The following is a 23,095-nucleotide window of genomic DNA, read 5'->3' on the forward strand; positions in this document are numbered from 1 at the left end:
TAGGTTGCTAATGAGTATAAAAATTTGGATTTGGTTGGTTAGATAACTGAAAGTGATAGAATATATTAAGTTCACATGTTCGTTATCCACAAATAAATTTAAAAAACCTTCAAGTGCTACACAAATAGATATTTATATTTATTTTATTGTACAAAATACAAACGGTCTTCGAACTAGGGGTGTCCAAAATACTCGAACCCGATTAACTCGACCCAACCCGAACCCAAATAATCAAATTCGGGTCGGGTTAAATCGGGTCAAAAAGTATTAATTGGGTTATTCGGGTCAACCCGAATAACCCGAATTGTTAATAGGGTCGGGTTTCGGGTTCATTTTTGGGAAAAAGTCAGGTTTCGGGTTAACCCGAATAACCCGATTAGTGATTATACTTAACTTTAAATACAATGATTAAAAGGTGAAATAAGCACCATAGAGGCAATAATGTTGTGTTCTTGAACCATTCGGCGAAAAGTTCATTTATGTTGTTTTCATTTAATTAAATGAACGAACATGAACACATATTTCACCCGTTCATCTGTGTTTGTGAATGTTTGTTTATGATCGTTCATCTGTGTTTATCACCCTAATATGTTTTATATTTGTTTGTTTGTGTTTATTTAAATGCGTTCATTTATGTTTGTTAATATATGTTTGTGTTCGTTAGTGTATGTACATATATGTTCCTTCATGTTCGTTTATCTTTATTAAATTATGTTCATTTATGTTCATGAATTCTTCGTTTAGATTTTAAATGAACGATCATGAACACAAATATTTGTTCGATTAAGTGTTTGTTTTCGTTAAAAGTTAAATGAAAGAATACAAACATGCCTTTGTTCATGTTTGTTCGGTTCGTTTACAGGTTTATATATGAAATTATAAGATAATGACTTGTAAAAGAAATTGAAAAGTAAGTGGAATGAGAAATTTTGCAACCTACAAGTTACAAACACATAAAACAACTTAAAATTATAAAGTAACATAGTCAACCCGATTAATCCGACAAACTCGAAACCCGAATAACCCGAACCCGACTAACCCGAACCTTATTAGGGTCGGGTTGCGGGTTATATTTTTTTAAGAAAAACCCGACTAACCCGACCCGATTAACCCGAAACCCGATCGGGTTGACCCGATTAACACCCCAACTTCGAACATATGGGGTCATTGTCCGGGACTTTCAATAAGGAACAAAAAATCAAATCATATTTGAACAACTCAACAACCTTAACAACAACTTGCTCATAATTAATTTAAAAACAAAAATCAAAATTGAAAATCGTAAAAAGCTTTCGAAAAGTAAATTCATACACCAAATACATTAGTCAAAAGGACTAAACTAATCACTAAACGATTATAAAATAGTACATGCTTTTCTCTAACCGGTCAAATAGACCGAGTTATGAAAATTGATTGTATTTTTTAAAATGCACGCATGCTTTTTGAATTTTTTGTTTTTTAAATTAGATTAAAAAAGAAAAGTCGATTAAACAAAAGGAAGAAGAGCTTGTAGTTCGACTCTTGGAGTTGGCTTTTCTTCGAACAAAACGGATTGAATTTCCTGTATTAAATTGATGATGGACCTTTCATGTCTTGAAACGATGAGAGGCCGTGCTACTGCCAATGGTGGAGGGAAAAAAATGAATCACCAACGGTGGAGGAAAAACGAGCGTTCATTTTGCGAGCAATTTCTGAGCGAGCGCCGAAAGGTTTGGACAACCCTAGCCTGTTGACACTATAGTTCCAAACTTAGCTAGAATTAATTTAAGTCTTCTGATGGCACGTGCTACTATGTGCAAGCGTATTGAAGAATAACGAGTCAGTGATGCGTGAGAGAGAATTGTAAATAGGTCAACTCATCAATGCTGTTATCATTGATCTTTTGATCGTTAAGTACAATTACATGTAACAAACTGCCCGACAGCTATTACAACTCTTTTGACACTTTACTTTTGACCCTCTTAACTTTTACCATGTGTCACTAGGTTTCATGATTAAAAAGGAGTATTAAAAGTTAATTTTTAAACGAGTTAGAAGAAAAGTGGGAAGGGGTTAAAATGACAAATTAGTTTAATTAGTATTTTGAATATTTAGAGGTATCTAGTTTGGTTTAAAAGGCTAGATGGTATCTAGTGGCCAATTAGTCTACATCTTATTGATAAAAGTTATAAACTAAATATACATTATGAACCTTTCAAACCAAAATCTTAAAAATATGATGACTTTATTTCTATATAGATTTTTTATAAAAATGATATATGTAAAGGGTCATTTCACAAAAATATCAACGGCAAGGATTAAAAAAGGGACACTCTTAGCAAGATTTATCAGGAAATAATGAAAATTCATAGTAATTAACTATTGTAATGTATGAAATTAGCCTTTTAAATGTACTCAACGATGCTTTTAATTTCTCGATGATGCAAATCTTCATGTTGATATGAATATTTACCTAGAAACTAAAGTCTACATGATCGAGGTGATCATATACCTTTTTTTTTCTTTTTAAGTTATTGTGGTTTTTGTATAAGTTTGAATCGTAAAGTCACACACTAAGCACGTCTATCAATTAACATCGATCACACAAGCTTGATTTTATATAGGTGGAGGATGGTTCCGTACTTCCGTGTTACCACAACAATGGTGACCGGTGAAATGTAGCTTGAAATTAAGAAATCGCACACACTACGAAAAAAAGACGATATATATAATTATGAGATTTTATATATTGTCCAAAGAGGCAACTTAACGAGTTTGTTAAAAAACCAAAAACTCAAGGGTTTTTTATAATATAATTTTATTTAGTAAGATCTTAATTATGCAACCTCTTTTATTTAGTAAGATCTCAAAATCTTAATGATGAGTTTGTTAGAAAACCAAAACGTCAATCTATAGGCATGTACATAATCACGCATGTTTATGGACGAAACTATAGGTTTTTTGGAAAAATACATTTTTTTAAAAGTATACCAATAAAGTACTCAAATTAAAAAGAATTGAGTGTTCGATTTTCTAACGTATTTTTTTAAAAATAATAACATATAAAAATATTATGAACACTCAAAAAAATTAGAGAAACTTAAAAAAATCAACAATGGAACATATCATTTTTACCTCTCCAACCTATTGATTTCTTAATCTAATGGTTTAATTTTTTTTCTTACACTTTATATAATAGGAAATGTTTATATTTAAGCATTTTCCTACCTAATATAATAACATTAACCTATATAATCATATAATTAGCGATATCTTTTTACAAAACGCACAAAAAATAAACGAAAACCAAAGTCGTTTTGACAAGTTATCACGACGCGTTAATAACTTGTTTGCAAAATATATTTCACAACTCCAACAGAAGTATAACTCATATAAGGCAAGATAAAATTAACATCCACACAACTTTCATTTTTGTATACAAACCATACCAACAAAAAAGAAGTACAAAGTCTAACATGTCAAGGTTTCAACACAAACATTTTCAAGAAAATAGAATAAAAAAACTAACCTTAATGCAACCTTGTTAATTCTTCTACCCTCTTCATAACTTCCTCAACCGAAACATTCATAGCTTTCGCAATCTCTTCCATTCGGTTCTTTTTAAGATCAAGAAACGACTCGATCAAATCACCATCCAAGAAGTTCCTCGAGTCAGCAGTCTTCTTCTCGTTGTAAAACGACCTCCATTGCTCATGGCTCAAACCGCCAACGCCTTTTATAACCTTTCTCAGATTAGCTTGAAGTTTCTCCATGAAAAGGTACTGTTCTTGAGGGAGTGAAGCAATGACACCGATAACACCGTTGACCGTCCCGAAAATGACGGTGGGGATTTGACCGATATCAGAATCGGGTAACCGCATCACGAGTGAACCGTGTCGGAAACGGTTCACGAATTCTCCGAGGTGGTATTCACCAACCACCTCCAGACGCCCACGTTCCTCGTCGGTGGCGCCTTCGCTGTTTTTACGGACTGTGAAAAGGTTGAAGTTGTTTTCGGCGCCGAGGTAGATGTCGTCGTCGAGAATCTCGACTGCTGACATCCAGTTAGCGTTGTAGTCGCGGGCCCGTTCTTCTATAGCACCTTCCTCGTGCTGATGTGGCAAAAAAAGTTTATAAATAGTGTTATCAGGATTGTTCAAAAGGCACGTGTAAAAACGGCTCAAAAAAAAGCTCTTTCGTAAACGTTCATAAAAACAATACACATAATATTTTGCACCTGCCCCTCGATCTTTAAAAAAAATGAAGAAAAAGAAACAAAAATAATACTTACAACATTTTGAATCTGTCTCTTGATCTTTAAAAAGACTTTAAAAAAAGGATATCAAAATAATACATATAATATCATAAATTCTCTTGTTTATAAATTTTGTATTATGTTTATGTTAAAAAAATATTTTCTTTTATACTATTAATGAGTAGAAAAAATAAAAATATTTAGCAAGCCAACTCGACGAGTCACAAGCTGGCTCAAGTTATTTATGAGCCAAGCTCGAGCTACACTTTTTAGCTCGTTAAAAAAGAACAAGCTGAGCCGGCTTGTTTAAATTCGCAAGCGAGCCCAACCTGTCTCGTCTCGGCTTGTTGACCACCCTAAGTGCTATTAGCCTATTACATATAAATTAAAGAACTGAAATTACCTTATAAATCAAGAGGGAAATTGATTTCATCAAATCACCAACAACGATGAAATCCCCACGGGTTTGTACATAGAGAGCAAGTATGTGACCATGATGTCCACATTCAGATTGCAATTCACGTGTACCATCTTCACGAAGCATCCACTTGTACAGCTGGATTTTTTGATTTATAGCAGCAAGAAGTTTACCATTGAAGGCGTTCAAGGAGTAAACCGCACCCTTAGTTTCTTTCTCAGCCACTAGTTGAAGCTTCCTATCTTCAACCGCAAAAACCAAAATACGCCCCTGCACTCATTCATCAAATGTAAAAACTAAGAATATGTATAAAACTGTTAAAACATAATAAAACATTAACAAAATAAAAGTATAAAACATCATACCTTTGATGGTTCATTTTCCTCTGGCATAACGTAAGCTGTGCCCACACAGTAATATGCATTATTATCATCCGAGAACGAACAGCTAAGTATGGAACAACCGTACTCAAACTGGTCAAGTGCATAACTTGATTTGACATCAAATGTTTGATCATCCAACAACCGAACAAAATGCATTTCGGAATCCTCTGTGCCTGACTGGTTGTACTTTAAACTACATATCGCAAACGTACGAGATGTTTCTTGATGACAAATTCGCCTCGCGTGTTCGCCAAGCGGGATTGAACGGATGTGAAGCTTCTGAATATCATCAATTGTCCCGATTGTTAAATCGCCTTCTTTAGCAATTGCGAGACTGTCTGGAAAAGCAGCAGAGTTGAAAGGGCACATGTGGCTGACTTCTTTTAGGTTCACATTACTGTAAAGCAACTTTTTGTTACTGCTGTAAATAACAGTTGGTCTATCAGAGGCTGCAAAAACATGAGTAGTGTTTTTTGATGAAAACGTTCTAAGTGTTATCGGTTGGGTCCCGAGTGACACTTTTTTCCTATCTGTTAATTCGCCTGTTTCCATGTCTAGTAAATAGTTTAAGAGATGGCCATCTCCAAGTGCACACAATAAGTACGGTATCTGAAAAATAACTCATATATTAATATTAATAAAAATGTAAAAAAGTTTTAAAAGATAAAACGAACGTACCCCTTCAAACGCACAAAGAAGAACCGAACGGGGAATAATTTCACCACCAAGATGATCTTCAGTCTTGAGAGTTAAGTCAGGGAGTGAAAATATTTTGACGCTAATATCGGTCCACATACCAACCGCAGCAAGATTGCTTCTGTTAGAGTTTTCACCGATCGGGTTTATGTCAAGGCATGAAATATCATATTTCAGTTCGGCATGGTTTATTTCCACTAATTTTCCATTCTCAATTTCAAGGTAAACAAGATTACCACCTCTAGTAGCCAACAGAACCTGTCAAAAATTAAACTTTGTCAAAAAAAAATAGAAGTCACCCTAAATGTCCTTTATATTAAAATTTTATATGAAAATTAATTACTTGAGAAGCATTAGCGGTGGCAACATTAATAGAGAAGCCAGGACGAGGAAACCATTCGTTTTTTAATTCTCTTGATTCTGAACTTACGAGTCTGACAGAGCTTGAAGTAATCTGAAACATGAATCATAATTTTATATGCCTCGAGTTAACAAAATATTTAGATAAAAGTGATATAAAGAATTGCAAATGCTCTCAGGTATACCTGGACAAGTTGATTATACACAGCATCATGACAGAATAAAGTTTGTACTTGAGAACAAAAGCCCTCAATCTCAGATTCCTCCAGCTCGTCTTCTACATTCATTGCTAATATCCGAGTCTCATTAATGAAACTAACAACCAAAAATGTGTCATACAGATCATCTGTAGCTGATCTTAGTGACCACATTCCTTTGATACCTTGTAGTTCCACCGACGCCTTAACAATGAAAATTGGCATGCAAAATTAGATAGTCATACCTTAGGGTATTTGAGGCAACATCGGGTTGGTCGGCAACACCGCCGCCAACCCTTCGGGTAAGGCCATGAGCCATCGGCAGCCAACTTTGGGTATGCGAACCCGATGAATAGTGAGAGTGTTGACAGTTTTACAACAGTCTTATGACCGTTAAACTTATTAAATAATAATAATAATAATAGTTTTTTACCAACATAAATAAGCACACACCCCGAAAAAAACTTTATACCAGAAAACCGACTTCATACCATTCAAAACCGAAAACATACTCCTACATTTTGGAGTTGCACGAATCAAATTTCCATTTACAACTACAATTTGATCTAGTTGCACATCTTAACAGGCTTATCCTTGATTCATTCGTTAAGGAACAAACATTTTATTTTTACTGTATGTTTTAAATAAAACAGTATTGTTTTTTTATTATTTTTATTTGGATTAATGAATCTTATGGTTTTTTATGTTTAGTATTATTATTTTAGATATATAAATTGAGTATATCTTAAAAAAATGAAAAAATGATGATTCAACATAATTCTCCATCCACCCCTAATACCCTTATAAAGTATATAATATCACCAATAAAAGGTCAACACATACCTGTTCATTTATCCCAATCCCATTTCTAACAATGCAAAGGGAACCATCTTTATATGCTCCTGAGCAAGTAACAACCTGCCCTTGACCTTGTCTCTCTAAATCAACCACACAAAAGTCAACAATTGGGCCCAAGTTGACATATCTTTCTAATACCTCCACATAAGAACCTTTTGAATCAGGCTGGAGATTTAACTTAATAAGCTGCAATGGAAAATCAAGAGAGAAAACACTTCAATTACATCATATAAATACAAATACATATGTGTGAATGTTACATACCTGGGAATCTCCATAGCTTGAACCGACATATACAAACGCATTATCAAGATATGATATAGTTGATGCTATAGATGTCTCCCCTAGAAGCTCAATTTTGAGTCCAGTAACCCTAGAAACAATAAAGAAAGTGTCTTTTAGAACAATCGTATAACAAGAACATCAAATGGGTTTAAAGAAGCGAAAACCGTGTAGCAAAGCGTAGAATCATAACTCACTTTTCTTTCTCGTGCACTATGACAAGCAAGTGAAGAAGCCCACTAAGATCACCAAGTAAATACCTTGAACCATCCGCATCCACCCTTCCATAGGCTCTAGTAATAGACTACAACATCAAGCAATCCAACGGTCATCAATCAAGAATAAGTTTTTATAAAATGTATTGTGGACAACAAATAAAGACACTTGACTTACAGGTCTAATTGGTATTGCTTTAAAAGCAGAAGCACTACAATACACAATTGTCTCTTCCCCTATGATTAATACACCGCCAAAAGGTGGTGGGACTGGTATTAGCAACTCTGCCCCATTATCAAGATTGTTCTGAGACCATGGACCTTCAACAAAGTCTTTATCCTTCAGCGATACCTCATATGTTTTTACATGGCGAGCATCTTTGTTGTCCTGAAACCAGGCAACGATAAATTCATCATTAAAAAGATTTTTTGATTGTCATTAAATAGCATTCAGCCTGATAAAGAAACAAAATCCTTGTAAAGAGACCCAACCTGATAAAGAACGACGATTGTAGGCTTTGAACAACCATATAGAAACTTGATGTCCAACACTTGAAGTTCTTCTAGCCTATAATACATACAGAAAGAGAACAATAGGTTAATTACCATCACCTTGACAAAGTATGCCTATCCCAAAGGGAATCATAGAAGTCCAGATAAACATTCATAATATAAAACAAAAAGCACATAACTTTTGTGTTTCTCAAACAAAAGCAGGCTCCATGGAAGAAACATAAGCATATATAGTGACCAAAAGTAACACATACCTGATGTTAAATGCTTCTTTGAGTTGTCCTTTGTTATCAAATGGAATGACCTGAATAGAAACAAAATGTGAGTGTTCCAATGACATAAGTATACCAAAGAAGTGAACTGAAACTTGAAAGTTAAATGACATCAGAAGTCGAAAATATTTACATAGATAACGAGAAGAGTTACATTAAGAACAACTACCTTAAACAACCCATCATACAAATGAAGTCCAATGAGTCTGCAGTCAGGGTCAATAATGCCAATCTGCAAAGGTCAAACATATAAGGAAAAATATTGAATTTGGCTCATTTTTGAGATAAAACAGCATATTGCCATCCATGGATCTTGTTATGTACGGACCTGGCCATTATCGGTAGGTCTGCCTATGCGATCCGAGACATCACCCATAGCTCTACACAAAAAAGAAAAACAATTTGTAAAAAAGAAATACGAAAATGTTGCTGAAAAGCCTAGTTTAGTTTTGCTATATGACCAAACCTTGTAACAACTTCCTTTGCATCAGCATCCCATTGCAGAACACAAAACTTGTATCTTTCGGTTGCAATAAACAGAAGGTCTTGCGTTTCACCCTTCAATAAAGCAAAATCACACATGAACAACAAAACATGAATAAAGCAAAAATCATATCATAAGTTCTTTCGATGAAAAGCACAAAATAATATACTCACATGGGAACGGAAAAGTTCTAGGGTTGCGATTCTTCCGTATATCGGCACGTCCAACAAAGGCTGCGTAAAAGCAAATTTGCAATTAGATACGGCACAAGATTTTGATTTAAAAATATTGGATTATGTCATATGCTAATACATGCGTTAAGGACATGGGCGGTGTGCCACAATTTACTCCCCGTATGTATCCAAGTTAATCAATGCGTATAATACAACACAAAATTCATGCAATAAAAATAGTATCTTTCATCACTCCGATTCCAACCATCTTGCCTATTTTGTTCTATAAAGACATGCAATTCAGCCTTATTGTTCTTTATTCTCCCCATTTTGGGCAATTTCTATACAAAATAACCATACATTTATCAACGACTAACTACTGTTTTGTTTGTATAATAACATTTGTCGGGAAAACATTTTGAAAACTAAATTTAAAGAAAAACTGATCATTTCTTCCCTTACAAAAACATATATTATCCCAATTATCCCAATTTTCATATAAACAACTACATAAAAAGAGGACTAAAACCAAACATTGACTGGTTTAAGTTGCCAATCAGTTAGGTTTAAGCTTAAATGTTCAAAATTTCCGAATCAAAACTTGCCATACGTGTAAATCAAAGTGTGATATAGATCTAAAACACATACATAATGGCAATTCATACTTTTATCAACGACTAACTACTGTTTTGTTTGTATAATAACATTCGTCGGAAAACGTTTTGAAAACTAAATGTAAATAAAAATTACCATTTCTTCCCTTAAAAAAACATATATTTTCCCAAATTTTCATATAAACAACTAAAATAAAAAGACCACCAAAACCGAACCTTGACTAGTTTAAGTTGCCAATCAGTTAGGTTTAAGCTTAAATATTCAAAACTTCCGAATCAAAACTTGCCATACATGTAAATCAACGTGTTATATAGAACTAAAACACATACATAATAGCAATTCATATCTAAAAAAAAAAACTCACCTGCAATCCGTGAGCCGTAAGCAAATGAATCTCGATCCGAGTACATTTCCTGAAAAAAAAAATATGCACATTCAACAAAAACAAGTCACAAGAACAAAATTGATCCCAGAATCCTTTTTTCACTTGAAAAAAAATATACAATTATTTCCTACTCTCTTAATCAATTAATCAACAATCAAATTAACCATCTAAGTATAATTCTAACCTAAATCAACATCAATTACATATTTTTCCTTAAACTAATAAACTTTCCCCAAAATTACCATCAAATTTCGAAACTAACAGCTCAAATTTCAGCATCTAATCCAAATCGAAATAAAAAACAAAAATTATCGTGAATCGAAATGAAAATACTTACGCGATAATGAGATTGAGCTCTTGAGGACCAGTGAAATTGCCGACGCATGAATGAGTGACATTGGTAGGCTTATGAGCTGTTACCACGTAATTGTACGTACTCATCTTCTTCTTCCTCTGTGTAGAATAATTTGGAACCCTAAAACCCCTTTTTATTTCTCTGTTGCTGGATTTATTTCTTTATTGGAGAAAAACTGATTATTCGGCGCTGTATACGACGACGTTTTAATGTTTTATGGGTTCACTTTCACCCTCTAGTTCGTTAAAACACGCCCAGTTTTTTAACCACTTATCATTTACTCATTTTATTATTATTAACTATTAACTATTTTTGAGTTTTTTAAACGATATATTTATGTCACATAGAGACTTAACTCAAGACTTCACAACCCTGTAGTGTTTTAAAGGTTTTATTGTTATCGATACGGCATCGATCTTTTTGGTTGCTAATGCAGAGTTGCAGTTAAAACATATATTTTATTTGTTTTTTATAATGATTATATTATAATAGAGTTTTATATATTTTTAAAATTTTGAATATATGTATAAAAGGCATAGTGATTAATGATTTAATTCAATGAGTTAGGGTTCAAATACTATAGATGAAAAAAAGGCCAATAAGAAAATATATATGATCCATGTATGTTAGCTAGATATTGGTATCCATTAATTAAGTTATAGCTACTAAAAGAGAGAGTGATCGTCAAATCGATATTCATTAATCACGAATTTTCATATGCAGCTATTATTCGTGTGGTTTTTATTTGTATTCACGAATGATTGGTGTCCTTAATATAGAATGCACGGGTAAAGAGAAAAAAATGATTAAGGTATTCTTTTATTATATATTAACCGATGATGGAAGTATAGATGTGGAATCAAATTTAGTTATGCAATTGTTGTAACCGATAAAAAAATTTTGGTTAATAAGTTCAGAATATACATGTAGTTTTACTTCGTAGAAAGTGTCGTATTTAAACATCTTATTATTAGGTTGTGTTGTGGATGGGTTTTAAAGCTCATCTTAAAGCGTCGTGTCAATATAACATAACAGTTGTGGCTTTAACCTTAAAGCACCATTGTAGTTTAAAGCTTTTGGACCACACCATGTGTGAAGATTGTGGCAATAATACCTGGTAAAACTCCCACCCCCCCCCCCCCGATACAACCCTGCATGCGGTGTTTATGTTGATAAAAGCCCCTCTACATCACTTTTACCGCCCAATTTCAAGCCCCACAACAGGAAATCTTAGAAGGTTTTAATGTTAATTTGAAAATCCTAAATAATATATTTGTCATGATATTAAATAAGCATTCATGACATGATAGTAAGATGCATTTTCTTAAATTTGAGTACATGTAACGTCACTTAACTTGTTGACGGTGTTAAACGTACCCCTTTCCAATTTGAGCTATTAATAAATAGATATTTTGTTCGTTTTAAAATAAGTTACGTCACTCGATATTAAAAATTGCATGATTTAGAAATACGAATACATAACAATTATCTGGATTATTGTATGTGACATGTTGTTTTGCTTGATACATATGCACACATTCAATAGAGAATCACAATCGATGTTATGAAAATTTGAACCATTGATCTAAGAAGATCTATAGTTGAGGTGATGGAGGTGTTACATGAACATTTATTTGGACGCTCAAAATGGTTAGAACTTAAAAGAGTAAAAATAGAAAACACATTTGTCGAGTTTTTCCAAATTTTTCATCATTTATTTAACGCATATAACTTTTACATATTTAAAAAAAATAATACAAATTATACTATAAAATAAAATTAAGCATATTATTCTCTTTAATACATATTATATTTTTTTTCTTATTTAAAAATTAACCTTTTTCAAAACGTCAATGTATTGTGCATATAAAGTGTGTAATTATAAGCATAACATGTGTCATTATCATATACCTTGCACAATCATTTATTTGTTTTGTGTAATTATTGTGTGTACTAGGTTATTTGTGATACACAATTTGTGCGTCATTAGTTGACTTTATGCATAATTGATTGATATTTTTATATAATTTTGGCACAAATAAATTTACCACTCATCCAAGTACACATGTCGTGTCTTGATGGGTTCTGCTTTGTAGAATAAGACCCATCTTTCTATTATAATAGTAGTAGTAATATTAACATTAAATTATTATGATTACTAGTCACAACGAATGCTAATGGTAAAAGGAAAAAGTAACAGAGTTAATTTAATTGACATTTAAGTGAAAAAAGTCAGAATACACATAATGTGTGTTTAAGTAAAATACGCTAAAAGGACGTTTTGACATGTTACAGTGTCCAATAAGTTATTTGTGTTGCACAAGAACCCGGTATCTTGGTTGAGTCAAAACATATCAACTATTTTGGTTGAGTCTAAACATATCAACTCATCTAACCCATTTAACATTGATATTGTGTTAAGGTTGGGCTATAAATAACCAGGTTAACATCAAAATGTTTACCTTGTTCTCAACCAAACTACAACCATTCACAACTTGAATACAGCCTCTTTAGCCCATATAAATATGGTAAAATAGTCCTTTCGACTCTGCTAAGAATGATTTTGTTGGTTAAAATAAATAATTTAAGCAAGACGAATTAACTTAGCACATCTAACCCGACCCGACAATACTCTTGTTAAGTATTTAAACTCGAAAACATCAATTCAAAGGGCAAACAATAATAACAATGTTATTAACATGATACTACGTTTTCAAACAACAAGCTAGCTTAGATGGCGCCAATGTTTTTAAGGCCCAAAACAACACCAACACCAATAATGTGACCAACGGTTCCACAAGCCAATGTATCGGCAAGAGTGAACCCAGCTGGGTCGCCAGTTTGAAGCCCGGAGTCCCTAACCTCAAGCTTTAGCCCTGCGGTCGCCTTCCTGTTTGCTGATGGTGCCAAACCAAACCGTCCCGCAAACAACATCAAGGTGGTTGATGTCACCATTATCTATCCAAACAAGTCATTTAAAATCTTAAGTATTAATTTTGAATTTAAAAACCGTTAATTATTTATACAAAAAATATCTTTATTTAATTTACCAAATTTGTTGATGAACCAATGAAATCACATCGAACACCTAAAGCTCCCTTTCCCTTTCCCTTCGGTTTCATTGGTCGCAAAGCCACCTGAAAAGTTGTCACACGTATACAACATGTCAATTTAGGTCTACTCAAATTATAAAATAAGCCACTTTAGGTTTAGTGAAATTATAAGAGGCTGTTAGCCATAATTTGGTTTGGTCCGGTCCATCGAGCCTATGGTGGATCAGTATCTTGGAGACCAAGTCGAGCACATTACGTGGATTACAAGTTATTTAATTAATTGTTTAAATATGTTTTTACTAATTAGTATTTTAGTATGATAAAGAGTTTGTATTATAGTCTAATTAGGTTTTCATGTTTAAACTAGTATATATACCCAAGCTCATGGGTTATATCATTATGTATTGTAATTTGTCGAGCTAATGAAAGTTATAAGAATCGAGTTTATGATCTAAATTCGTTTTGTGTTTTCGATTTTGGTTACCAAACTTCAAAGACAATTTGGTTATACTAAAATTATACAACGGAGCAGGTGTTACTATAAAACTTGCTAACTTAATAACGGTCCACGTGGACAAAAACTACCCACCAACTTTGTGTGTCAACACCACCTAGGCACCTACTAGTCTAGTTACTCACATCCTCTAGTTATAAATTATAATATAATAATTAAGCCAATAAAATGATTAAAAAACAATAAATTAATTAAAATCAACTAACCATGTTTTGAACTGGGGAAAGTGATGATGATGTGGCTTTTAAACCAGTGAATTGAGGAAGTGAAGACATGACAGCAGTTGTCATTGTTGATCTTCAAAGAAGTTGAATTTGTGAGTTTGACAAAAAAATTGTGAGTTTTGAAAGATATTAAAAAGCAGAAGCCACATAAAAGAGTTTGGTTAAGGGCCATGCAAAGTTTGAAGTAGGATAGAGTTTGATCCTTGTTGCTTACATGGCATTCTATCATTGGATATATCCATATACACTAGATTTTATTTTTATTTTCATTACTTTGTTTAATTTATAAAAATAGAAAACAATGAGTATAATTCGTATTTCTTTTTTTAAAAAAGCTATACATCACGAGTTATATAAACCTAACTTAACATATATTTTTATGATAAGTACTAAATTTTTGGTTTCAAATCAGTTAAATTGAACTGAACCTATAAAACCGAATAGAATTGTGTATTCGGTTTTCAATGTGGTTTTAATTGAACCGGACTAGGTAAATAGTCCTCGGTTCCAAGGAAATCAATTCAGTTAAAATCACGGAATTCAAATTATATTTTAACACAATTCCATTTAGCCGAATCCAATCCCATTTTAATCAAACTGGAACTAAAGAACCCAAATTACATTTTGCCAACTTTGAATTTGGTTTGGTTTTTAGATTTGACTGAGTAATCTTCAAAGCGAGGAAACCTAAATCCGAACCGACTAACACCCTATTAAATACCAATTCTTATCATAGCGCATGAATGAGCTTCAGGTTGGTGGTATCAAATTGTTCCTCTTTATAGTGTGGTGTATTTGGGTTGAGGGGACATGAGTGTGAATTGTTTTTATAAGTTATATCAGTTATCACTTTTACATGATACGGAGTACATTTGTTTAATAATATAGTGACACCATATATTTTTCGAGATGACACAATAAACTCAAAATAAAGGAGAAGGGTTTATTTGAAAACATGAGTTCAATAGAGGCATCGTTTGTGTAACCGTTATAATATGTTTTCGTGTGGACATGCTAATTAAGGTTATGAGTAATATCGAACGGGTTATGTAAGTAAACTTATAGACTAGTTAGAAATGTGGAATGTGTAGAAAATCTAATTTTTATTTATTACAAGAACATCATCTTAAATTATTTTATTAATAACAAACTATACTAGATTACCATCTTTTTATAATGTTTAAATCTATCTATCATATTGATTACTATATTCTTTTATTTATTAGTCAGATACCCCGTGAGGCCGTGAGTAGAGGTGCACATATCGGGTTTTTTCAAATATCCGGTTCCGGGTATGGAATCGAGTATTGAAAAATCGAGTATTGGCAATAACCAGTTCGGGTATTGTCTTCAAAACCATACCCTATGCATCGAGTTCGGTCAGATATAGAACCATGTATTCTAAAATCGGGTATTTAAATATCTTATTTTTGGGTATTGAAAAAAACCATATTTTCGAGTATTTTTCGGGGTTTTTTTCAGGTATAGATTAGATTTTTTAAAAGGTTGTACTTTTTAGAGTATTTTTCGGGTAATTTCAAGGATAGATCGGGTATTTGAAAAACTCAGTTTCGGGTATTGGAAAAAACCGGGTACATATATGGTACCGGTTCGGGTTTTCGGGTATTACCGGATACAAATAGGGTCTGGTTCCAGGTACGGGTTTTGGTACTGAAATGCATATCATATCCGTACTCTACGGGTAGAGTCGGGTATTAAAAACCCGGGTTTAAAAAAATCCGTTTCTGGATTTTTATTTTCGGGTCTGCCGGTTCAGTTTTTTTTTTCACCTCTAGCCGTGAGTGTGGCCATGCGGGTAATTAATCCAAGTATTGGGCTTGCACAAGCAAAGGTTCATGGGCTGGTAGGAAAGTTGGGCTGTAAATGATTATTTAAATTAACTTCTAGTATTAGAGGATTGAACTCTGCTAAACTTTTATGTGCTACTCTTTGATGTATTTGTGCCTCAGTGACCTGAACCTGACGAGACGAGACGTATAGGACTCCATAGTGCATTAGCGTGGCTAAAATAGTCTTGTATGATCTCACATCAGCTTTTCACTCATTCAACCCGTTTTATTCATATAACTGTACTTAAGAATCCGACATCATCACGTTAACCAAGAAAACTAATCATCCTTTTAATGTAGCACACAAAAGCCGAATTAAATGTTTATGCATTATTGTATTAATAGATAAGCAAAGTATCTTACAAAAATGACATGCAATAAGATTCCTAAACCAACAACAAAGACACCCTACCTTTTAATGCATCATTAGCTTACAATGTACAAAAGTAAAACAATACAACAACTTTCCCACCAATATAACTTCCATATTGACTCAACTCCTGATTTTTTTGGCCTAGAAGTAAAAAAACACCATAGATTTAGTAAATTTAAATTAATTAGTAAAAGTTAGTTTTATAATAAGCGTTTATTTTAGTGTTCTTGAGGTTGTACAAAAAATGTAAAATAAAAGTAGTATAGCGATGCAACTTACTCAGATGCAGCATATTTGCATTTTCCGTAACCTATCATTCATAACACATCAAAAAGATATTGCAACTCGTTAGTAACGTATTAACTTTTAACCATTCAATATGGTTTGAGTTGAAATTAAGATTAACAATTTATTCATCGAAATAAACTTACTTGGATCATTCTTTGTCAACATGGCAGCGCCACCAAAATTGCAAGCAACGTCGGAATTCCCGTTTTGTTGGTAGTAGCTATTGAAAGCGAAAGAAGCGTGTGAATATAGTGTGTCGGGTTGATAACATGGGCCTCCGGGTCGAATCTGATTACAGTCTGTCAAACCCAACCCGCAAGCCCAGTCCAACGCGTTTTGTAAATCATCTTGGCTTGCACTTGGTGAGGCCACACACCAATTTTGACTATCCAAAAATGTCATGTTGCCTTCTGGTGGTGACAATAGTGCACCATCTGCCTTTTCTTCTACCCTTATTGCCCCTACCACCACCACATCTACAAAATATGCAAAACCAAATGTTTCTTAAATTTTGTAAAGTATATTTAAATTTTTAAATATACTGGGAAATTGAATTTCAATATATGATATTGTTAGTCATCTAGCGTTTTATGTGAAATCAATCAAAACTATATATGGTGCTCCGATTAAAAGTCCCCTAAAACTGACTCACTTGAAACATGTACATGTCGATGGTTGATCGTCTAACACCCATCATGCACGCATACGTTTAACATCCTAAAAGAACGATTATTTTTCTTTATGTCTAAAAGGTTGTATTGCTTCAATCTAAATTTCTTCTTGTCACAAGTGATTATTTATACACTACACAAATTATTACATACATTATTAGGTGATATTGTAACATGCTATATAGCATTATTCCTTGTGATATGCAAATTTGAAAAAGCAAAATAGAACTCGACTATAACAAGAAACCAAAATAACACCAAACCGAACGGAAAGAGATAGAGTTTGTTTGAGTATAACTTAAGTGCATAAAAATAAGATCATTAACAATAGATAAAAGAAAAGGAGATGGAAGAGATACATACATAGATAAGATAGTGCAAGGAGTGTTTGCAATGTGAATGACATGGTTTAAGATCAAGATTTGTCTCTGAATTCTTGAATTACGTGTTTGGTTTAAGAGAGAATGAAGGTTAAATGCACATTAAGAATCAAGAGTTTTCTTCTTCCCAAATTTTCCTCTTTCCCTTTTCTCTTTTTTGATTTGCTTTACTTTATATAATATTTACTTGATACTAGTATGTATTAAAAGAATAAATACAATATTTTTCCAATGATTAATAATATATAATAACAAGTTATATCAAATAGTAGTTCCTGTTTCTTGTAATATATAATTATATATTCTGAAGCAAAATAATAATATTATTTTTCAAACACAACATTTACAATTATGATATTTTCTAAGTTCAAAGAGTTTGAAGGTCGATGCTTAGAAATCGTGAGTGCTGGTCGATAAAATGTAATATACGTTACACAGAAATACTATAAACCACGCGCCCTAGATACTAGGTTTGTCCGTGAAAGCGGTATTATGTACAAGTTTGTTCTCAATGATGAATACCATATAAATTCATATCATGTATACTATATGACAAGATGACATGTAACTTGTAACTCAGAAGGTGGTGTTAGTACGGCATGGGAGTCTATACAAAGATCAATCACCATATTAATGGTTTATAAACACCCTAGTTTACTACAACGTAATATATATTAATATGTTGTTATTTCACATAAATAGGCATATTATTCAACATCTGAATAGGTGGAAAAAAAACTTTAGCTGTTAAAAAAAGGCATAACTTCTTTTTTCGTATTTCCAATATTTAATCAATTATTGTATTTTGTAATTTTGATCACGGCTGTCGGGCCGGTGGTTGGGTTATAAGTCTTTAGGCCCAATACTTGTGTCCCAATTTTATTTATTCATATTATGGGCTACCGGTGACTATGTAGTCAATAGATAAAATCATAAAATATAAAGACATTGATTAGAAGAAAACCAAAAGGCTATTAGAAAGCAGTAACAAATTCTTTTATCAACAATTTGTCATAGCAAGTTAATAGTTTTGATCCCATACTTTACTTTTACCAATGAACTTAATAAATCAACATAATAAATCAACATTTATTTGAAGTTGCTGCGATTAGAAAGCAGATCACATCTTAACGTTCGGTTATAATAGGATGATTCAAATAAGACGAGTTTGCTAGTGATCGTTGCTCGTGTTAATCAAATAATAATGGCTGATCATTATTACGACCGTAACTAACATATTTATAATTCTACTTTTATGGTAATGATATTTTGATTCAAACAATAACGGTTGATCATACAAATTTTCATGTCTGTTTGGAATATTTACTTAAAAACTAATGTCTATGATTTTACCACAATATGGCTGATGGTGGCATATTACCTGTTACCACTTACCACAACATTCTTGATCGATGAAACTTAACTCGAAACAAAAAACCACAAACATACAATCTCTTAAAACTATGCAAAAAAAACAATATATAAATTATAGATTTTATTGTTCAAAGAGGCAATCTTAATAAACTTGTTGAAACTCAAATACTCAAAAACTTGAAAACTATAGAATTAAAACTTGGTTAAAGGGTTATAAACTTATAATTATTTAATAAGATTATTTTCTTACAATTTTGTCTCTCTGCCTGTTTAGGTAATCTAAACTACATTGCTTGCAAGAGTGAAAAGGACCTAACCTATCTACCACATACAGTTTTTTAAGGGTCAGATATGCTTTCAAACTTTTATATTGCTTTATGTTATGAACCAACTTTACTGTTTACAAGCTTTTTTCATATCAACTTACATTTAAGCCAATGGTGCCACTTTTAATAAATGTTCAATGAATATGTATCACACTATCACTTAATAGTTAATACGTAAATAACACATTAAAAACAAATATCAAAAACTATATAAACATAAACAACTTCACTGGGTCCGCCCCTATCTACATTCATCTTGAATAATATGTTCAGATGACACATCTACATGTCTTTAACTTTAACCTGATTATTTTTTATTGTCAATTTGTTTTATGTCAAATCCAAACCTTCATCTCATGTGCTCGTGTCCCACATTTCAACTTACGACTCGACACATCTTTGACTTAGCCAAGTAAAACATTGAACAAAAGTCGGGACCCTCGGGACCAGTTCTACTGTGGCTTTATGGGTTGTGGGAACCATGGGTCTAATGTTCAAATCAAGCCCGGTCCTATATGTTTTCGGGCCAATTCTTTTAATGAACCTGTCCCAACTGAGGGTTTGTCCGATTTGTTGTCTACATCAATCTTGCAAAGCACCAAACGGTCCAAACTGATTGATATATATATAACATAAAGGTTTATCATATATGTAATAACTCTCCTACCAGTTGTGTTTTTGGTGATATGTAACAAAACACTAACATAGTATCATAGTATTTGTTTAAAAACATGAAACAGACAATACCTTATACTCCAAATATAATGATAAGTAGTAAAGCAAGAGCTAACGGCTAACGCTACCTAAACAAGGGCTGATTGGAGTATTGGACCATCGACCATACACTGGTTGTCTCGCTTGACATCATTGATAGACTATGAACTATATGCATTATTATTAACTTGTATTATGTTTTTTTTAACGGAATAATCAAAAGATGCCGACCTTTATAGAGTTAAAGATGGTTTTTTACGTGTTGGGTCTATTTACACAATAAAATTCTAATTAGACGTTATGTCTATAATTAATTATTTAATAAATAGTAAACGAATCAATCTCGATTTAGAAAACATCATTAGTATACAACTCAAAAAGAACCAAGCTCATGTTCTCCTAATTAATTAGTCGAGCTTGAGCTTACTTGGCTTGTTTACTCCCCATGCTATTTAGTAACATGTGAGTTTGGATTAATGTAAATAATTTGCTTTAAGTAAAATTATTATTGTAATAAGGTGTTAGTATAGTTTTGTAAGTATATCACCCCACATTTTATACAAACCCTATAACACACCACTATCACATCAGCCAGTTTTATAACTTATATACGTGCCATGTAACACTTTCTACATATAATACTGGCCCATTTATACCTTTTTCATACATAACACATGCTTGTATAAAACCTTATTATTTTTATACAACCCATATAAAACTTACCGCATATCATGCAGGTCATATTAAGTTACAAAATCGTATGATACATGAATAATATTATACGAACTATAACCGTATAACACGTCAACATGGATAGTGTGTCATTATTCGTGTAGACTATATATATATCCATTGTGATAACATCGTACATTTGCGAAATACTTATAAAACTAACAAAACCGTAAAGACTTAAGGAAGTTTCCGACCAGACCATAATACATGTACATAACGTGGTTAGGTCCAAGTGGTTAAGTTGGCCTGGCTGTTTTATTGGGCTTAGCCGACAAGCCTTTAATGCTCACATGCCAACACAACTATCTTTCTAATTTCTACCCTACTCTCTCTACTTTCACGTGCTTATCACCGTCATTAGATATTAAACACAACATATATAAATACACATAAAAAGTGTCATTTTATTTTAAAAAAATAATATCAAAATGTGTGCACTCTATCATATGTACAAACTGGTTATATATTTGGCCGGATTTTGAAAACAATTACAACCCATATAGGAGAATATGATTAGAAGCCACGACCGAATTTGTGTTAATGATTTTAGTGTAATTATGTAGACGTGTACAAATCGGGTTCACTTGGAAAACTCGAACCGGTTCGGAACCGGTTTTTTCACACCGGTTAGGAAATGGCACCGGTTCCAGTCAGGAACCGGTTCGTTTCCCGACCCGAACCGATGCCCATAAATGCTAACTTTTAGGAACCAGGTACGGTAGGAACCGGGACCGGTTCCACCGTTTTTTTTTAAATTCAAATATTCTAGCCGTTAGAAACCAGTTCCAACGGCTATAGGCTATATAGCCGTTTTTGACCGTTGGAACCGGTTTTTTTACTATATTTAGTTTATTTTCATTCTATAAATAGCAAGGTATGGATGTGTACTTGTTAAACTACTTCCAAAACTATAAAACACACTCCAAAACACAATTAAGCTTAAACCGACAACAAATGACAACTAATGACGACGTTGTTATGGTGATCGAAACAACAAGATGCCCCGATGTTTGGTTTCATTACGATTTGTGTCTCATGACCGACTCACAGGAGATGGCTCGTTGCAAATATTGCTCGAAGTTTCTTAAAGCAGGGTCCAACTCGACATTACGAAAACATACGAATAAGTATTGTCGAGAGAAAAGAAGTTTGGATGCTAAAAAAGCGGAAGTGGGAGAGTCGCCCGGCTCTACAACCCAAGCATCTACCACCGGTGACAACGCTTAATCGTTGTAGAACGCCGGATTAAAACGACGGACTTTGTTTTTTTAGTTTTAGTTGTTATGTTTAGTATCGTTTATGTTTTAATAATGTTTGTAATAGTTATTGTTTAAATAAATAAAATGTTCGTCGTTATTAAAAAAGTAACAACAAATTAATCATGACTAACAAAAGTAGTTATAATTAAACAAATCAAGACTAAATATTAGTTGAACTTGTTACAAATAATTTACTAAAACAAATAAAAAACACAAATTACAACTCTTCTTCGTCTTCATTCTCGTCTTTGTTATCGGAAGAAACCCCGTCCTCCGCCTCCTCATCATGAATAGGACGCTCTATTGGTATCTCGTCTTCAAAGTTCGCCTTGTGTTGTACACGATCCACCGCATCCAAATGGTCCTTTAGGCAAATGCAAACCTCTAGAGACTCGGGAGTTAATTTTGTTCTTCGCATAGATAACACCCTCCCACTAAGAGAAAAAACCGATTCGGAAGCAAGCTTTGAGGCTTGTACGGCAAGCAAATCACGAGTCATGGCGGATAGAATGGGAAATTCGTTTTGTTTTCCTTTCCACCAAGCCAACAAATCAATAGAGCGAATTTCGTCGACCGTTGCACCCTCAACATAGTTTTCTCCACTATATCGACCAACCGTTGCGCCCTCAACATAGTTAGTTTGCTCAACATAGTTTGACGCCCTGCTTTCGGTGCGCACATATAATGTATATATGTGTGAACCCTCGGGTGAGCAAAAGTAAAATTGCACTAATTTTGACGTTATTTTACTAATCTCGTGAAAATAACGTTAAAAGTGGCGGAAGGTTAATCAGGCATCATGTGATGGCGTTGATAGCCAAAAGACAAGGGCACATGCACCAATCAGCCGGTGTCCCGATGATTGAGTGCTATGTGCCTTATGTCCAAGGCTTGATG

At 33.2% G+C, this 23,095-nt stretch overlaps 3 protein-coding genes across 4 annotated transcripts; all 3 read right to left on the reverse strand.

Moving 5' to 3' along the window:
* Positions 1-3,387: 3,387 nt before the first annotated feature.
* Positions 3,388-10,624, reverse strand: LOC143609018 (DNA damage-binding protein 1-like). Its single transcript, XM_077083892.1, has 18 exons — positions 10,423-10,624; positions 10,065-10,113; positions 9,086-9,145; positions 8,895-8,986; positions 8,757-8,808; positions 8,598-8,660; positions 8,411-8,460; positions 8,136-8,211; positions 7,822-8,031; positions 7,626-7,732; positions 7,411-7,519; positions 7,132-7,332; positions 6,277-6,492; positions 6,075-6,185; positions 5,714-5,989; positions 5,018-5,644; positions 4,638-4,922; positions 3,388-4,091 (listed from the first exon to the last, which is right to left on the reverse strand). The coding sequence occupies exons 1-18, from the start codon at positions 10,524-10,526 to the stop codon at positions 3,510-3,512; spliced, it is 3,270 nt and encodes a 1,089-aa protein (XP_076940007.1). The 5' UTR covers positions 10,527-10,624; the 3' UTR covers positions 3,388-3,509.
* A 2,480-nt stretch (positions 10,625-13,104) lies between these two features.
* On the reverse strand, positions 13,105-14,406 carry LOC143609017 (photosystem I reaction center subunit psaK, chloroplastic-like). The gene is made up of 3 exons (XM_077083891.1): positions 14,214-14,406; positions 13,491-13,577; positions 13,105-13,398 (listed from the first exon to the last, which is right to left on the reverse strand). The coding sequence occupies exons 1-3, from the start codon at positions 14,295-14,297 to the stop codon at positions 13,171-13,173; spliced, it is 399 nt and encodes a 132-aa protein (XP_076940006.1). The 5' UTR covers positions 14,298-14,406; the 3' UTR covers positions 13,105-13,170.
* A 1,813-nt stretch (positions 14,407-16,219) lies between these two features.
* Positions 16,220-17,937, reverse strand: LOC143609021 (glucan endo-1,3-beta-glucosidase 13-like). Of its 2 annotated transcripts, XM_077083894.1 has the most exons (4): positions 17,777-17,937; positions 16,886-17,218; positions 16,734-16,764; positions 16,220-16,595 (listed from the first exon to the last, which is right to left on the reverse strand). In XM_077083894.1, exons 1-4 carry the CDS (start codon positions 17,817-17,819, stop codon positions 16,508-16,510), a joined length of 495 nt encoding a protein of 164 aa, XP_076940009.1. In that variant the 5' UTR covers positions 17,820-17,937; the 3' UTR covers positions 16,220-16,507. The 2 variants fall into 2 exon arrangements, with proteins under 2 accessions (XP_076940009.1, XP_076940010.1); XM_077083895.1 differs by having other exon boundaries at positions 16,220-16,764.
* Positions 17,938-23,095: the final 5,158 nt, after the last annotated feature.

The sequence above is a fragment of the Bidens hawaiensis genome, unplaced genomic scaffold, assembly GCF_021521415.1.
Source record: "Bidens hawaiensis isolate Kalapana, Puna unplaced genomic scaffold, B.hawaiensis_p1.1 tig00419466_1, whole genome shotgun sequence".
Lineage (NCBI taxonomy): Eukaryota > Viridiplantae > Streptophyta > Magnoliopsida > Asterales > Asteraceae > Bidens > Bidens hawaiensis.

What these genes read in the sequence shown, in the direction of transcription:
- LOC143609018 (XM_077083892.1), bottom strand. Translation starts at nt 10,526, where the DNA reads ATGAGTACGTACAATTACGTGGTAACAGCTCATAAGCCTACCAATGTC. An exon ending in GACCTACCGATAATGGCCAG is followed by an intron (nt 8,661 to 8,756) that starts GTCCGTACATAA and finishes TGACCTTTGCAG; the next exon opens with ATTGGCATTATTGACCCTGA. An exon ending in AGGAAAATGAACCATCAAAG is followed by an intron (nt 4,923 to 5,017) that starts GTATGATGTTTT and finishes GAATGAGTGCAG; the next exon opens with GGGCGTATTTTGGTTTTTGC.
- LOC143609021 (XM_077083894.1), bottom strand. Translation starts at nt 17,819, where the DNA reads ATGTCATTCACATTGCAAACACTCCTTGCACTATCTTATCTAT. An exon ending in GTTGACAAAGAATGATCCAA is followed by an intron (nt 16,765 to 16,885) that starts GTAAGTTTATTT and finishes TATGAATGATAG; the next exon opens with GTTACGGAAAATGCAAATAT. An exon ending in TGCAAATATGCTGCATCTGA is followed by an intron (nt 16,596 to 16,733) that starts GTAAGTTGCATC and finishes TTTTACTTCTAG; the next exon opens with GCCAAAAAAATCAGGAGTTG.
- LOC143609017 (XM_077083891.1), bottom strand. Translation starts at nt 14,297, where the DNA reads ATGACAACTGCTGTCATGTCTTCACTTCCTCAATTCACTGGTTTAAAA. An exon ending in TTTCCCCAGTTCAAAACATG is followed by an intron (nt 13,578 to 14,213) that starts GTTAGTTGATTT and finishes ACAACTTTTCAG; the next exon opens with GTGGCTTTGCGACCAATGAA. An exon ending in TTGGTTCATCAACAAATTTG is followed by an intron (nt 13,399 to 13,490) that starts GTAAATTAAATA and finishes TTGTTTGGATAG; the next exon opens with ATAATGGTGACATCAACCAC.